General features: G+C 40.6%; 1 protein-coding gene across 4 annotated transcripts; it reads left to right on the forward strand.

Moving 5' to 3' along the window:
- The first annotated feature begins 369 nt into the window (after window positions 1-369).
- On the forward strand, window positions 370-17476 carry git2a (G protein-coupled receptor kinase interacting ArfGAP 2a). Of its 4 annotated transcripts, XM_056272840.1 has the most exons (21): window positions 370-745; window positions 3102-3235; window positions 3651-3763; window positions 3917-4022; window positions 4157-4243; window positions 4351-4481; window positions 4604-4698; window positions 5010-5055; window positions 6090-6141; window positions 6268-6340; window positions 6484-6581; window positions 6756-6867; window positions 6964-7106; window positions 7277-7426; window positions 9922-10170; window positions 11809-11898; window positions 13789-13871; window positions 14038-14229; window positions 14492-14623; window positions 15264-15327; window positions 15971-17476. In XM_056272840.1, exons 1-21 carry the CDS (start codon window positions 694-696, stop codon window positions 16181-16183), a joined length of 2415 nt encoding a protein of 804 aa, XP_056128815.1. In that variant the 5' UTR covers window positions 370-693; the 3' UTR covers window positions 16184-17476. The 4 variants fall into 4 exon arrangements, with proteins under 4 accessions (XP_056128815.1, XP_056128806.1, XP_056128794.1 ...); XM_056272831.1 differs by lacking the exon at window positions 14492-14623; XM_056272819.1 differs by lacking the exons at window positions 9922-10170; window positions 14492-14623.
- Window positions 17477-17479: the final 3 nt, after the last annotated feature.

Genomic DNA, 17479 nt, shown 5'->3' on the forward strand with positions numbered 1-17479 from the left:
TATATATATATATATATATATATATATATATATATATATATATATATATATATATATATATATATATATATATATATATATATATATATATAATTTCCCCCGTTTTTCTCCCCAATTGTACTTGGCCAATTACCCTACCCTTCACATCCGGCTTCCCACCCGCCAATTTTGTCTGTAGAGACGCCCGACCAAGCCGGAGGTAACGCGGGAGTTAATGCAGCATAAATGTCGTAAATTGGGTTCTTGATGACGTAGTTCCTGCGGGGCTCAAGCGTTACGTAGTGCAATGAGCCAACCACAACGGCCGCCAGTGCCGTAGGGGTTTCCGCTGTATCTCTGCGTGGCTATCTGCTGCAAAGAGCCAGAGAGAGGACTGGATCCGCCAACAGGATACACAGACCGGAGTTAGCTTGTCAGATGCTACTTGCTAAATTAACTAACTTGTTGGCGAGCGGTGTTTGCATAGTAGTCGCGCTGGCGTTTATCGTTATAACACCGAAGTTAGCTACAACGACAGGGTTTGTCGACAAGCAACTTAGAGGAGCAGGTTGCTGTGTAGCTTAGATCGCTAAGTCATTAGCTGGCTGTGGCTAACGCGAAAGGAACCCACAGAGACACCAATGATTAGCTGATCAGACGTATTAGCAGTCCGTTTCAAGACCTTTTAAATAGCCTCTTCTTCTTACGCAAAGGATGTCTAAGCGCCTGCGAAATAGTGAGGTTTGTGCTGACTGCAGTATTCCAGGTAAGTTTCGAGACTAGGTTACCGCTCCATCCAGCCATCCACCCCAATCTTATTTAGCTAAAGCTTGATTTAACTCTCTTGGCTTAAAATAGGGGAAATAAAAATCCGTGTTGCGAGGCGGAGCTTGCTTGCATATAATAAACGTTAATGCAAACTTTCTTATGATGTTATTTTGACACTGCAGAGGAAAAGTTCCCGCTGGCTGTAATCAGAGCTCAGCCAGCTAACTGTCTTGCTTTCACATCGTTCCAGACAGTTTAGCTTTCATTGTCCGTGGCAAAGTTCGTGTTAGAAAAACAGAAGTGTTCACGAACACGATAAACGTGTAATGACTCATTGCGGGAAATTGATCCTAGATCAACCGAACACCTGTAATCAAACCGATGCCTGTATCTTTGCTCATTCAAATATGGAGTTAAGACAGATACAGTAGTTTCAAGTGCTCTCGGTTCCTGCTGCTTGCTGCACATTTGTCAGGGATACTATTATTAAGTCTCGTATTACATCTGCCTTGTTGGTAATTATTGTGAGGCATATCTCAGATTTTCGACCTTAATCTTTCAATGTGCTTTGACGAAATTTAACAATTTTCGTAAACTGGTAATCTGAGTGACTTTAGTGACCTGTGATTGGTCACTAAAGGATCAGGGTCTAGTAGATACATTTGCCAACGGTGTAATGGCGCCTGCGCCTCTGTCTAAGCTAAACGTTGGTTGTTAGTGAGAATAGAATGATATAAGTAGTGTGCACCACAGAAGAAACAAGATAGCTGTGAAAGCTTAGCATTTCAGTGCTGCACTGTATTGGAGGCATTCTGCAAAATGTTTCTTTTTATACAAGAATGACGTGATGTTTTTCAGCAAGCACAGGAAGCAAAACAGGATGCTGATTGAATCAACTAGATGCGTTGAATGTAGGCATTTTTTCTATTGTTGAGCTTTAAATGTGCCACATTGAACCATTTACCTCGTAACCCTTGAGCTTGAGCAAAACGATTGAGCCATTTTTTGCACTACAGCAATCAAGCAATATGACAACACTAAATACATATTCATGTAATCCTCGTCACCGCTTCTATGTTCATGATTGTTTCACTTAGATTAGTTAAGCCACCCAAGTTATCCTCGAGTGCCCTTCTGTTACCAGTTGTTGGGTATGAATATTTTTAGTTTCTAGATTTGGTATTAATTTTAGATACACTTGTTGAGGAACGGGTGAAAGAGGCATTTGGCAAACTTGTCAGTACTCAGTTCTTGGTTGACAGGAAGATGGTCACACATAACTGCACCAGTATCAAGAGTATCAACTGCACCAGTCCCAGCAGTCCTGGCAGCTGTTCCTCCCACACCTCAGCTGTTGCGAAAGAGTCTTCACAAACATCACTGTACCTCATCTCACTGTGGCAGATGGTCTATTAATGGGTCAAATTTTGAGCTAAATGAATCTCTTGTGACTCTGTCTGTGGTGTTGCTCCTTTTGTAGACATTTGCTGCCTGAAGAGTCTAATTAAAAAAGGGCAAGGCACAAACAAACTGTGTTGAATAGGTCTAGTTTAACAAAACCTATTCTTTATTTAGGTGATAAATAAACAGATTGCCTTTTACTTGATTAGTTTGCTCTATTGCCACAGCATGTATTGCATTATTAGGATGCATAGTGAAAAATGTGTTGAGGGCATTAATCTGGTATTTCTTTTTGATGTTTTGACAAAAGAAGCTTTTGCATTTCTCAGCGTGAAGAATGAGGTTGCTGGTACCTTTAAAACTCCCATATATAGAGCTGTTAAGTCTTCACTTCCCCTTTATACTCTGCTTGACTTCACCACAAGGCCAAATGTAGAGAAGTGGGGTCAAAAAACACTTTCAAAGTATTCTGTTGTGACTGCAGGTATTACAAATCACAGAGTATGTAGGTTTAATATTTTTTTTGTTTATGCCTTCCATTGATTATTTATCATGAAAGCTTACTATAGGCATGTTCCAATAATAAGCTGAATAATTGTCTAGCATTTTAGAGTACTTGGAAAATATTGAAATGTTCTGTAAATATGTCAGGACATTTTGGTCCCAGAGTCGGGTTAGGAGAGGATGATGTTTATTCTTACAATAAAAGCAACTTAGTCACAAAAAAGAAACCAAGAAAAGATGCAAGGACAAATGATTGACACCTGAGTAATTTTGAAACTAAAGGTTTGACAGCCCGTTGGCTCTGCCAGTGCTGATCAAGCATATCCTCCTAAACTTGGTTGTCTCTTTCAACAGAAATGGAAATTAGACTGATTAATTTGCCCTGGATGACTCATCAAAGGGATTGCTACCAATGTCATAAGTTTTGAACTGTTTTCTTGTCCTTTCAGAACCTCGCTGGGCCTCAGTGAACAGGGGTGTGTTGATCTGTGACGAGTGCTGTAGTGTTCATCGGAGTTTGGGCAGACACAGCTCCCAAGTTCGTCACCTTACGCACACACCATGGCCCCCTACACAGCTACAAGTAAGAGCCCCACAGTAGACAGTCAGTTGTTCCTGTGCTAAAATTTTGTTGCACCTAACATGCTGGTCACTAATCAACGACATTGTAAAAGCGTTAGCGTTGCTGTCCAGCCATGCAGTGTTGCCTGCTTGTATCAAATTACAATATTTTTTTGGTCATTTACCATCTTACACAAGCAGAGATACTTCCAGACTTTGAGAGTAATAATGTAGTGTGGTGCTGAAGGTTTTGAAAAGCACAATAAGGCTGGCCCAAGACCCTCTCAAGAGGTGACAAGTGGTAATGCTTGTTATCAATGGTCTAGAAAGGCAGCAGCGCAGGTTTAAAGCAAAAGTTTACTGCACAGCCAATCAGCACATTGTAGGAAATCAGTGTGATACTTTGGGACATTTGCTTTTTTTGTTATTTCACTTAGATGGTTCAGATGTTATACAGCAATGGTGCAAATTCAATCTGGGAACACTCTCTACTGGATCCAGCTTCTGTAATGAGTGGGAAACGCAAGGCCAACCCTCAGGATAAACTGCAGTGAGTCACAATTATTTGGAAATAGCCATGACTTCCTTCAACCAGACAAATTAACAAACACAGAACTGACTGTAGACCTGTAAGTGTTAACCCGTGCTCTCTGTCCCTTTTTTTCTCCATTTTGTTCCTCTGTGCATTATGTCGTACAAAAAGCCCAAACAAAACAGAGTTTATAAAGGCCAAATATCAAATGCTAGCATTTGTCCATCGTATGCCTTGCCGAGAGGATGACAGTCTCACAGCCAAGGATTTAAGCAAGGTGAGGAGACAGGCTGCTCTGCATAAAATGTTTAAAGAGCATTCTACATGCAGTCCAATATTTCAAATATACAGACAGAGATAATTGTTTTATTTATTTATTATTATTATCTCCCCCCCCCCCCCCACTTTTAGCAACTTCACTCAAGTGTGCGTACTGGGAATCTTGAGACATGTTTGAGGCTTCTGTCCCTTGGAGCCCAAGCTAACTTTTTTCACCCAGTAAGGCTCACCAACTATTTTTACAACCGGCATTTTGGTCCTTAGATCGGCTTTTCTGTTGATTTTTCATTTTAATGTTTTGCTTTGTTTATTTACCTTTCCACAAGGAAAAGGGAAACACCCCTCTGCATGTGGCTGCAAAAGCAGGCCAAGTATCTCAGGCTGAGCTACTAACTGTTTATGGGGCAGATCCTGGAGCCCCTGACAGCAGTGGTAAAACTCCCATTGACTATGCAAGGTTAGCCTCATTTTATTTTTTCAAGCAAATGTTCAGTCATATTAATGTAAGACATAATGGGTTTATTTTTTCACTTGAAGTGTTAATTTCATCATTATGCATTTTGATGTACATTCTCTTAGGCAAGCTGGTCACCATGAACTGGCTGATAGACTGGTGGAGATTCAGTATGAACTAACTGATCGACTGGCATTCTATCTGTGTGGAAGAAAGCCAGGTAAGTGAGGAGAAAGCAACTGGAAAGGTCCTAAACTTAAGAAATGTGTCCAGTATTATTTTCTGTGTTTTTTTTTACCTGCATGGAATACCAGATGGCTGGATTTTTTTGCACTGCAGGACAATATAAAGAGTGATGAAAAGTTCTAACAATTACAGAATACTTGAGACTTGTCTTGGAATACTTTGCTGTAAATAACAATTGCTGAAAATAGTGGTGAGTCCCACCCTTCCTGTACCCCAGGTAGTTTAAAACAAACACCAGAGTATTTTTTTATCATGATCATGTCATGACCCTTGGTTCCTTTTTAGATCATAAAAATGGCCAGCACTTCATAGTTCCTCAAATGGCTGACAGGTAAGAAGACACCATGTGTAGCATATCATGATCTAAGTCAGTGTCAAGAAGTCACTCTGGGAATTATGGTGCTTAAAGGTAGAACGAGTAGGATTTTCCTAAAAATCAATGTATAGACTCAAAAAAAAAATCCCTGTCAATCATCACTTATGACCTGCTTAGACGTGTGTGGTGGTGTCTGTATTCGCAGAGACCCTGTCCTCTGTGTGTATTTTCTTATTTTGCTGTGTAAGGGACATTTCTGGGCTTAAACCTTTGGGCAGCGGAACTCTCTAAAAAATGTAGTGACCAGGTGCCAGATCAAGATCGTAAACGCGCATCCAAGAGGAAGCTATGACAATGGCGGACACAGTGCTGAAAAGACGCAAATATAGCGAAGCAAAACACAAAGTGGACAAAGCTCGTTCCAAAACAAGAGTGAATCTGGGGTTACCTTTCACTCGCTGATGAGCACTGAAGGAGAGGATGGGGATGAAGAGTGATGCAGAGTTGGCCTGTACACTGGGATGTTTTTTGGCAGCTGTGGTCGGGAGGGGGGGGGGCTTCTGGTGTCGTTGAGCCGGGGGGGGGGGACTTTAAATGTTGTGTTTACACACTGCAACTGACAATCCTACTTGTTCTACCTTTAAAGTGGACAGCTTTAACTTAACCCCCCAACAAAGTTTAAGTGAAGCTGTACTGCATTCTCTGGTTGTGTTCTTTCTATTGGGCTTGTTCTGACATGCTTTTGTGCTCGCTCTAGCATCCATTATCCGTGCGGGAGGAAACAGACAGACTAAAGTAATTCTCTAACACAACTGCTCTGTTATTGTTGAAGGTGGTTAAAATGTAGCCCCGATGTCAGCTTTTAGTATCTGTACAGTTGTAACACCCAAGCACTGCTCTTCTTAAATCACGTTGAGACATTTTGTCTTTTTTATCGCTGTCTTTTGATGGATAAGAAACATGTAAGTATAAAGTAAAATAAAGCAAGCATTACAATGTCCTTATCTTTATGTATGCATATCCTTATGGGGGTCTTATTTTGTTTGCAGCAGCTTAGATTTATCAGAACTGGCAAAGGCAGCAAAGAAGAAACTACAGTCTGTAAGTACTGTGCTGTTTAACCACCTATTTTATTCTCAATTTATCTTCTTTCTTTTTTGAATTGATTAATCTTAGTCATGCTAACTCAAGCTTGACCATGTCTGAACCCCTAATTTTTGAAAACAGCTCAGCAACCATTTATTTGAGGAGCTGGCCATGGATGTGTATGATGAGGTGGACAGAAGAGAGACAGATGCAGGTAAGGCATTAATCCATTAGGAGATGGGTTGTGTTTTACAATGTTTCTGAAACACTGTCATTACTTCCCACTAATAATTAAAAACGACCAAATGGGACTCCAGCCAGGGACAAACATTTGATTGCCTGTCCTTTCCTCTGTAGTATGGTTGGCTACGCAGAATCACAGCACCCTGGTGACAGAGACGACTGTGGTTCCTTTCCTTCCTGTGAATCCAGAGTACTCATCAACACGAAACCAGGCAAGTTCAATCCAGCTCGTTGAAGTTTGTCTGTCAAACTGAACATTATTCGTTCAGTTTTTGTTGACAAAATCAGTCCTCTCTCATTGTTTGCACTTTCACTCAGATCACCAAACATTTATTTTGTGAATTGAGTTCACAATACATTTTTTGGTTCTTTTGTTCTTCAATTAGGGTCGGCAAAAACTTGCAAGATTCAATGCACATGAATTTGCAACCCTTGTCATCGATATACTGAGTGATGCCAAACGCAGACAGCAAGGGAATTCAATAGGCATTCCCAAAGGTTTGTATCTAATATTTGCATTATTTTCAGGGCATCTGCATGCTTACCAAGTATACAATAAGCTAAGCATTCCACCGTGGCTATCTTTGATTCCAGATAATGTTGAACTTATACTGAAAAGTGTGGGTGTTAGACATGGAAGTGATGGCCAGGACAATGACCAGCCTGACTACGATAGTGTAGCTTCTGATGAGGATACAGATCAAGAGCTGCCTTCAAGCAAAGGAGATAGGACAAAGGTAAAAGCAGTGCCTTTTATACAATGACCCCAAAAAAACAAAAACGACGCCTTTCGTTTCGAAAATAGCCTTCACGTGCACCATCAAAATAGACATTCACTAGAAGTTGTTGAAAAGTCATTCACATTTCTAAGGTCAGGTGCCTGTTTTGTATCTGTCTTTACAAACAGAGTCTGGACTCTGACCTGTCAGATGGACCCATCACAATGCAGGAGTATTTGGAGGTGAAAAATGCACTCTCTGCATCTGAAGCCAAGATCCAGCAACTCATGAAAGTCAACAGCAACCTGAGCGATGAGTTGAGGCTGATGCAGAAAAAGGTATCCGCCGATCTGCACCAATAAGATCACTAACACCAGGGGTTGGACTGAGGGGTCGGGGCCACAGCGGTCAGCAGAGTTCTCCTCCTTTCCAATGCAACGCTCCCTCTGTTTGGGAAGCTCAGCCTGTGGGGTTGTAATGAAGGCCTAGCCACCTCAACGGGAATGCTCTGCTGCACGGCGAGGCTGCTGTGATACCCTGCCGGTCCACCCTCTGATTTGGCCCGCATGTTACATTTCAAAGTTTGAATGGTGGCTGAAGACCCCCCCCCATCTCAAAATGCATTGTTGCTCCAATTGCTGTTGGAGAAATATTTTCATTCCCTAGTCTATACAGTAAGTAAAATGGATAACATGCTCTTGTGTTACTAACAAGCATGTTGAAATAATTTGCATGAAATAACAGTTGTGTTTCTTCCCTTAGTTCTGTATAGTGACTAATATAAATTGTTTGTGTGAACCTTGCCTCATCATTTGTTGTTCACCATGTATAAAGTCTTTGGATGGCTGGTTCTCAGCTGTTCACTAAGATATGAAATAATACAGTCCTCCGAGCACATGGCTCTGTTTTTCTTGTTTTTGTAAACATCACTGCCAGTCCACCTGTTTTGTTCAACTTAGAATAGAAATGGCTGAGTTGAAGTAAAATTAACTGTGGGCTTTATTTCTTTTCTACTCATGAAAAATGTTTCATTATTTAACTTGTTAGGATTTTTATTTTTCCTTTCAATACTGTTATATCTAATTATGCATAAATGTATACATCAATCTAGTAACCCATAGTTGTTAAACCTCATACACGTCAATCTCCCTTTAGTCCTTGGGAACGAGAGGCTGCCGTCATTTCATATTGTAAATGCCTCAGAGCTACTTGGTTTATTTATTATCATTATTTAAATGATAAAACTGTAAGCGAGGTAAAAGTTTTGTTTTCATTTTTCCCTTATTGTTAAAATGACTTGGATTTAGCTGGCTGGAAGAAACGTAAATTGTCTCTGTAATATTTTATGGGTTTCACTCCTGTTGACACAGTGTGTGATTTGACTGTGCGGGTTGGCATTGTCTTATCTGATGACTAAAGAGATGATCATTACAGACCACATCCAGCAGGTTGACATCCACAAATCGAAAGTTAGGCTAAAAAATCCAGCAAGTGCTCGCAAGTGCACCATTTATTATTATGTAATGAGAGACTCATTCAGAACATCAATTTATGACAATTCTGTTTCCTCCTGTACAACAGCCTCAGCTGTAGTCTGTGAGCTCATTTACTTATCACTTTTCCAAAGCACAGTGGTTTTCAGGTACAAGTGGAATTAAGGAATTGTAGGCATATCATTTTTAAAAGCACTTACCCTTTGTCACTTCATTAGCACTGCTTCTGTACCCCCGGAGCTGATGAGCCTTAATGAGTACTTTTGCTTTACCAACCCTATGGTGGAGGATCAGTGACCAAAGTGAATTGGCAGTTATAGAGGAGACCTACCCTCCTACTGAGCAGCAGACCCTCTCCATTTATCCATTGGAACACAGCCAGTTGAATCACATAGGGTTGATATCTCTGTTTCAACGCTATCTAATGCCTCTAAAAAATTCTTTATGTTGCTGATGATTTGAATCGCTCCAAATGTCGTCTTATTCCTTCCCTACCCTGTCCATCTTTCAAAAAGTTACATCTTTAAGACTGTAACTGTGTTGCTTGCCTGTGCTCTAACCTTTCGCTTCCCTTACTGCTTGCTTTGCATAGCACTTGCATTGCATTTTAACATAAGAGAAAGTCCACCCTTAGGTAGAATTCAAACACGACATACCTGTGAATCTGGAAAGTTCAGTGTAGGTTTGGTCACATGAACTAATCTCACCTATTAAGAGAGTGATAACTCCTAATCATCAAGAGACAAATCCTTCAGCTGTTCCACTGACGATGAACTCTAAAACAAATAAAACGACGACGGAACTTGATCACAATACTTGGTTAATTCTAATCTTGGTTTGTTACAGTTCATACATTTTGACACAAGGGAATATCATTTAGCAGGGTAACAAATTTTCTATGAGCCATAATTTATATACCAATTTGTTGTCAGTGAAGACAATCCAGGATTTGCCTCTTAGTGACTTAGAAGAGCATTTGTTTGCAGGTTTCTAGCTTGGAGAGAGAGTTGTTGGTGTTCATTTATATTCTTTGAACCCTTTATCATTTGAAAATACTGTTCATTTTTTGGATAGGTGCTCATTTTTAATTTTTTCGTTCAATTTAATTTTGTGTAATTCCATTATAGACTCTCTCAACCCAAGCCAAGTTAGATGATTAGTAGCATTCTATGATGGGTAGTATACTTATGGTCTTAGACCATCAAACCCTAATGTGAACATTTAGAAATTCGTGGGAGAAAAACTGATAAGAGCATGCCGTAAAGCTAGAAATAGGTCAGAGAAGGAAGCTTGCTTTGCTGAGAGCGCCTTTCAGTGTATTGCTGACCCGTCTCTTCCAGCTGCAATCTCTGCAAAGCGAGAACACCTCTCTCAGGCGGCAGGTCCCAACCACTATCTATCAGGTCCCCAGCGGTTCAGACTACCCTGACCCCTCCAGTCCCTCAGCTCTGAAACGCCGTCAGTCTGCGCGGGCCAGCCGGCCCATGTCTATGTATGAGACTGGCTCAGGTCTGAAGCCCTATCTCCCTAAGGGGGAAACACCCTACCCAGAGGAGGGTGTCCCCACCCTGCAACCCTTCCCACCTCATGTAAGTAAGACCTGCACCCTGCCTTCCTTTGCCATTTCCAAGGCCTTTTCCTCATGTCTCATCACCCTGTCTGCACACCTGCCTTTTCCATTTATTTGTTTCCTTTCTTTAGAAAAATGCTATTCGGCCCCCAAAACAAAGTAATCAGAACATGCACTGCCATGCATGTAGGACACAGAGTTCGTCATGTCCCATATTGTCCAAATCGAACGCTAGACACTCATAGGACCATTCTCCATAAATGTGGTGTCTCTTGGAATGTTGCTTGTTTGTCAGACTAAACTTAATCAGATAGGCCAAAACCAAACTGTTGTTTTGATTATGATTCACTGTGAAAGGTTGCACTGTATGCCTTTTTGATTAAGCATTAAAGCAATGACACAAATGCTCTGTGTTTTTGTACTGCATGAGAAAACTAACAGGATTATTTGTTTCATGGTTTTGGTTCTGTTCACATATTAAGTACTTTATGATTAGGTCTCGTTTCATACATTTGGTTCCATGAAACAAAGTCTTGAGGGATCAGTCTAACAATGATTGAGTTTCATAGCTTTCTACTGACACGTTTCTTTGATATGCACGTACAAGTGAAGAATTAAGGAGTTCAGAAAGTAAAGGAGCACAATCCATAAGCATAATTTGAAAGTAACAATAGAACTTTATATCAAGAATCATACACTACTAAAATGCTGTAGATCCTCGCCGAGTACCATAGAACCCTAGAACCATAGCGTTGCTTCACATATATTGTTGAGGTATTTTATCTATGTTTTGTTTATGATGTATCCAATTAAGACATGGCAGAGAGGCTTTAATTGGTTAGATGCATTTTCCCATCTCACTCTAATATCACTCATTTTCACCATGACTCACTGTTCACTATTCATACTTGCATCACTATTACAACAGCACTATAGCTATGAAGATGCAATTTCATGTAAGTCAGGTAGTGTGAGACACATCACACCTCCACACCTGTGTTGTATCAAACATTGTGTATTGCATTTGAAAAATGTCATATTCCACAATTAATGCTTGTTCTCCATCAAGCAGTGTCCAATTATTACAGAGAGTTGTATTACTGTGAAATATTAACTTTTAACTATCTGTTCTCTCACTAGCTGTGAATGTTCTCACAAGTCCACAGATCATCTCCTCTTGATGTCACACCTTCATCATGATTAGTTTGCAACATTGCAATATTGTTAGCTAAATCTTATCACTGGAAATGAAAACATTCAATGGCATGTTGTAATACAACACACTTGTTTGAGCAGCATTTATGCAATTATGTTTGCTAATGGTTTAGTAGCTAAGGTCACTTTGCAAGCCCATTAGTCCAGTGTTGCTGTGTTCATCACAAAAGAGATGAATGTGGATGGTCAACCAGGGTGCTGGAAGAATGAGTTCACCTTCAGACATACTGATAATTGATCAGGTCTACATATAAACGTCATCACCACAATTGTGCAGTAGTACTGTACAGAATCTGCTCTCGTTTGTTCAGAAATTATTTTTATATTGAAAGCCCTGTTGTGAGCATCATCTCACCTTGGTAAGCTCCCAGAGTTTCCAGGGAGCACCTTGTCATTATTCTCACCCTCCATCCTTGAAATGTGATTTGAACCTTGTCTCTAGACGGAAAGGGGCGCTTTTGTGACCACTTCTTCATCCCTCCCCTCATTTCCATCTACACTGTCTTGGTCGAAGGATGAAAGTACTCAAAAGGTTAAGTACACCCCACCCCCCAACCCTCCGCTCACACTTGGTCTGTTCTTCGCGAGATGCAGCGAGCACTCTGAGAGCTCCATGCCATTACTTCCTCTTCCTCCTCCATCATCTCTCTGTCCCCTGCTTCCCCCTTCCCTGCTTTACTGCATGACCCAACCAACCCCTCCATGAGCTGCCTTTGCCATCTGACACCTACCTGCATCAGCATCATTGTGACTGCTACGCATATGACTTGTATGGTTTTTCAAATGCAAAATTGTCTTGGACCTTAAGGTTGAGTAATGAGGTGCATCTGCTGTGGTGAGGCATAAAACAATGTAAATGCTTGTTTTATGTCCCTGAGAGGCCTATATAAAACCTAATTTAGATAAAAACTGTCTTAGGAACTCTGAATCAGTCATTGTCTTAGAGGATTATCAATTATCTTAAAGAGTTTGTTACATTCTTTGAACACAATACTAAACTGCTACTGTAAAAAATGGTTGCTTACATATAGGATATTTTCCTTTTGAAGATGGTTATATGTCCTAAATTGGTTGAAATTATTTTTTTCCCGAATGGAAAAAATATATTGAGCCTTTTTCCCTCCTCCCTCTTTTCTACTAAGAGATCCTTCTCAGAATCTGGAACCAGTTCTTGGCCATCATCCACAGCGAGCTCTCCCAGCATGCTCTCATTTCCTCTTCTAACAGCCACACACACCGGGTCATCATCCAGGGCTTTGGTGCTCCCTGACTAGAAAGACATTGAAAAAACAGATTGACTTTTCTCTTGTCGTAGATGCAAAACAAAGAGAAAATGAGTATTGTTTCGATGCACATTTGTTTAGAATGCATTGCATTTTGTGCTGCATACAAGAGGACCAATTTGTTTGAGCACCTTTGGACTGTTGAAAAGGGTACGTATGTACTATGTATGGTTTTAAGATGGGAGGCTTGAGCACGCTTCTCTCTCTCTGCTCCCACTTTGGAATTGCAACACTACGTCTGATCTTTGAGGTACAGGCTCATTTTCTGACAGGACAAGTCAGTCCTATTCAGCACAATACCCCAAATGGCTCTGTCATTGGCCGTTTGTCCTTTAGACTGTTGTAAATTTGGCTTATTCCTATTTCATCTGAGCTCAGAGTCTTTATCCTCAAATAATGACTATCATGGGTGGTCCTCTGGCTAGCTTGGACTAGGGATATAGTGAAAGCCTCGTGGTTCTGATGTAATTCCAGCTTGTTTTTATAAATGTCTCTACTCGAGCATCATGCTAACTTTATTAATCCTGGCATCAAAAATTGGATGAAGCTGCAGCGCTTTGCTCCTTTTCTTCAACCCCACCTGATAGTTGTCTGTTTATTTTCCGTTGTCATCTGTTGATTCGAGCCTTCTCCCGGGAATGTTAATAGTTTTCATGCACGAAACATAGCATGACGTTGTATTGACCCAGTGTGATTACTCCGTCAGGATTTTCAGGCAGTCCAAATTAATTTCAGGCGGGTAATCTGAAGCAATAAGAGCATAGTAAGGGTATAAAATATTTGAACCCTGGTAACTCTTTTTACTAACCCTGATAACCAAATTTTAAAGCTTATGACTGAATTCTTGCTTCATTGCTTTATTTGCTTGTTTCATGCAAAGTTGTGAGCTACATTGTTTTTAATTGTATAGGTTCGCATCTTTCATTTTCTAACATTTTTTTGTTGTTGGTAGTTCTACCAACTGAAGTTGGCCATTTACAGCAAATGTTTAATTAAATATTATTCCCAATGTTTGCTTATCTCTATAAACTCAGCATTTTGCATTAAAACTATGTTTCAGCCTTCCTTTACCATTTAGCTGACAGTGGTGAGGTGGGGAACACTTCATGATGAGACTTTTCTCTTTTGGTTTCTCTTAGGCTTTAAAGTTGGAGAAACAGAGCAGCATGCCAGAGAGTGACTACGACAACACATTCAATGATTCAGAAATGGACGACTCGGGGTAAGTGCTCCCCCCCCCCCCCCCCGAGGTTGATGCTCTGCTTTGAGTTCAAGGTCAAGGTGCCATGAAAGACATTCTATTCATATGCTATGTTAAGTAGAAGTTATTTTCACCAGGCTTAAGTCATGGCAGTAAAGACAAAACCTTCTGTATTTCTTCTCTGCAGTTTGGGCAGGAGAGGCAGGCTGAGGAGCAGTGGCTGGCTGGGCGAGGGCAGCTCTATCCCCGAGCTGGATGATGTGGAGCTGGAGTCGGACCCCACGCTTCCCAGCACAGAGGACGTCATTCGCAAAACTGAGCAGATCACCAAGAATATCCAAGAGCTGCTGCGGGCTGCTCAGGAGAACAAACACGAAAGGTCAGGATCTGGGCAGATGAGGATCGCTAAGGAAGTTTTAGATCCTTTCTTACATTCATTGCCTTACTTCTTGATTAAACTCATTTGCACACCTTTTGATTTACCATTTCCCTCTCTTGTAGTAATGGGCAGGCAGGTTTTATTTCCTAGTATTTCTCTTTTTTTCTTTCATTCTTCTCCCTCATCTTACCTCCAATCCTCTGCTCCGGTGGTGCACATTTGGTGTTGTTTTGTGGCCCCTGTCCCTCACTTCCATGAGCAGACCGTATGAGCGTGAAGGTGTGCGTCGGCTCAGGCACAGCCTGGGATGTTTCAGCACTCTGGTCCCTTGGGCTGAGAAGGCTCCCTCTCCCCTGCAGCCACTCAGCCTCCGGTCCCCCGACCCTACCTCCTGGTACTCTGGCCTCTGTCCCTGCCTTCCAGGCACAGTTTTTCTTCTCTCCCTCGTATATGCTTTCCCCATCTCACCTCTCCCTCCTCTCCTGTCTTACCGACTTGCTTATTTTCTCTGGTTTGCTGGTGAATGCTTGCCTAAAAAATATTGAGAGTTTTGTATGCAAAAGCATCCATTCCCATACTCACTTGCCGTTTTTGTTATTTTTTTACTGCAGACACTGCCACTGCTAACCGACTATGGTCATTTTGTTCATAGAATTTGGTGAAACTAGAGTCCTTAATCGTGTTTTGGCTGTAGATATTCAACGTTCGGCATTCCTTGACAGTTTTTGAATGCAAAGGGTTATTTCATAATAAGGACTTAGTATGTCGTTTGCTAATATTAGTCTGCTGTGTTTGGTAGCACAGATAACTGAGTGAGTATTAACCTGGGAAAGAAGTCAGAAATGCATGGTGTGTTGTGGGCTAGAGACATAACTGTGTTTTGTGATTAACTCATTTGCAGTGTATTTTTGCTTGTTTTCAAAGATAACCTGTGATATTCAAACAGAAACAACAGTTTTTTATCATCCAGAACTTAAAGCAGAATGCATTAGTATGATGCGAATGTGCCATTTACGCTTCTGTTCTGTCCATAGTTTTATACCGTGCTCAGAACGAATACATGTGGCTGTAACAGAAATGGCAGCCCTCTTTCCCAAGGTAAAAAACAAAAAACTTTTCTTGTTGTTTGAAGTGAATCGATCAGTTAACCAATTCTTCTTTTTAACATTTTGAAAGTGTCTTTCTTGAAATATTGCTCCCCAGTATCATGTCAATATATGTTGTTTTTTTTTTAACATTCTAACCAGTAACACAACCAGTGTTAGCCTTTTAGCTGTTTAATCAAATGTGAGTGGGTAATCTACTCTGTCATTTATTTTCTCCAGTTGGAAAAGATATGCATGTTAAGGTTAATACTGCTTCCTGTGTGTGCCCCTGACTGAGGCATGGCAAGACGAACTGGAGTTGGTCCCTGGGTGCTGCACGGCGGCTGCCCACAGCCCCTAGCTACGCAGCTAGGATGGGTTAAATGCAGAAAAAGAATTGCCCCACAGGGATTAATAATAGTAAAAAAATAAAAATAAAAAAAAATCAGCGGGGAAAAAAGGAGTGAGATTATGGAAGACATAAACAGAGGTAGATTGTGGCCAGTAAATAATACATGCGGTTTCAGAGGCCCTTGGTTTAACCCATTACCCGTCACAGGGTACAGATGACCGACAGCTGACTTTTAAACTGGCTTTTTCATTAACTCCCATTTTGTTCTTGTCTTTTTGTTTTTTCCCAAACATTTCATCCGTAGAAGCCACGCTCAGAGACTGTGAGGGGCTCCCTGCGATTGTTGACCTCTAGTGCCTACCGGCTTCAGAGTGAATGCAGGAAGGCAGTGCCCTCAGAGGGGACCCCGGGGCCGGACATGCAGCTGGTCACCCAGCAGGTCATCCAGTGTGCTTATGACATCGCCAAGGCAGCCAAGCAACTTGTCACCATCACTACAAAGGAGAACAACAACTAACTGTCCTTGCCATCAGCAACAGCACTTAAGGCCAATTACATCTCAGTTTTGTTCTTATGTTTGTTTGGTTTTTTTTTTTAACAATTTTCTGTTGTCTTTTTGTAAATCAATATTTGTGGTTATATGCATGCATTTTTTTTTATTTAAGGATGGTATACGAAATATGTAATAACATTAAAAGCCAGCATTGGACATTGATTGAATGTCATCGACAGAAAGAGTCATCTGCTTGAATTTGCACTCATGCAACAAACTCTACAGTTTGTTCCAAGACTGCCATTGGTTCTAAACTAAAGTAATACGTTTACAACAGTTGTCAAGTCAAATAACCGTTTGGACATCATGAACTGACTGGGTGATCTCTGAAAAGCAATTGTTTGTTGAACTCATGTTAGTCTCCCACTGTTAATATTCAACTTTGTCAGTGGATAATGTAAATACCTCCCATTCAGAAAGAAAGGAATTAAAGTTAATGCTCTGTGACTAAGTGTACAGTATTCTCATCAGATGATGACGATTAACATGATCAAAGGCCAAAGCCAGACACGGATGCTGGGAAAGCCATGAACAAGCCATGCCATGAATCGCTATTGCTAACACACTTGAAGCTAAAGGAGCCCCCTTGTTTATTGCACTGTGTAAGCATTAGCAACCTAAGATTAGTCTTTTCAAAAGAATCTGATCATTTTAATAAACTCCCATTAAATGTTGGGAATTCCATGAGTGCACATTTTGTAGCCCTAGTTTGTTGCATAGAAAAGCTATTTATATGGTTTCTCCACTGTTCAAGTGTAAAACTTTGCAATGCATTAATTGCAGCTATTTATTAATGTATGCCTATTAGTAAAGTCAGTGAATGCAAATAACACTTGTTCAGGGGCATATTTTGTTCTACACCAGCAAGATATTGTATTAAGTTATGGTTTTGTGTTTTTCTAAGAGGCTAGACACTGCACTGTAATATGCAGTCTTGTGTGCTATAGCAGTGTTGGTGGCGTACTCATATTTAGAGCTAATAATCATTTGTCCTATGTTTTGTGCTCTGTTCTGTTGCTGCTAGATTTGTATTTAATGTGCAACTTATGGGATAGAACTGTAGATATCTCCTGTAAAATTGTGCAACCAAACTTTCATCCTTGCCATGTGGTTCAGAGTTCATTGTCAAACTTGAATACTCATCAAGGAAATGTTCCTCTCTGTTCTTAAATGGAGTCCAGAGATGTATGTCATGCAGATACAGCTGCATTGGGGAAAAATAATTATTTTGTAAATAAACTTAATTTATAATTATAACCT

Source organism: Lampris incognitus, chromosome 1, assembly GCF_029633865.1.
Source record: "Lampris incognitus isolate fLamInc1 chromosome 1, fLamInc1.hap2, whole genome shotgun sequence".
Classification (NCBI taxonomy): Eukaryota; Metazoa; Chordata; class Actinopteri; order Lampriformes; family Lampridae; genus Lampris; species Lampris incognitus.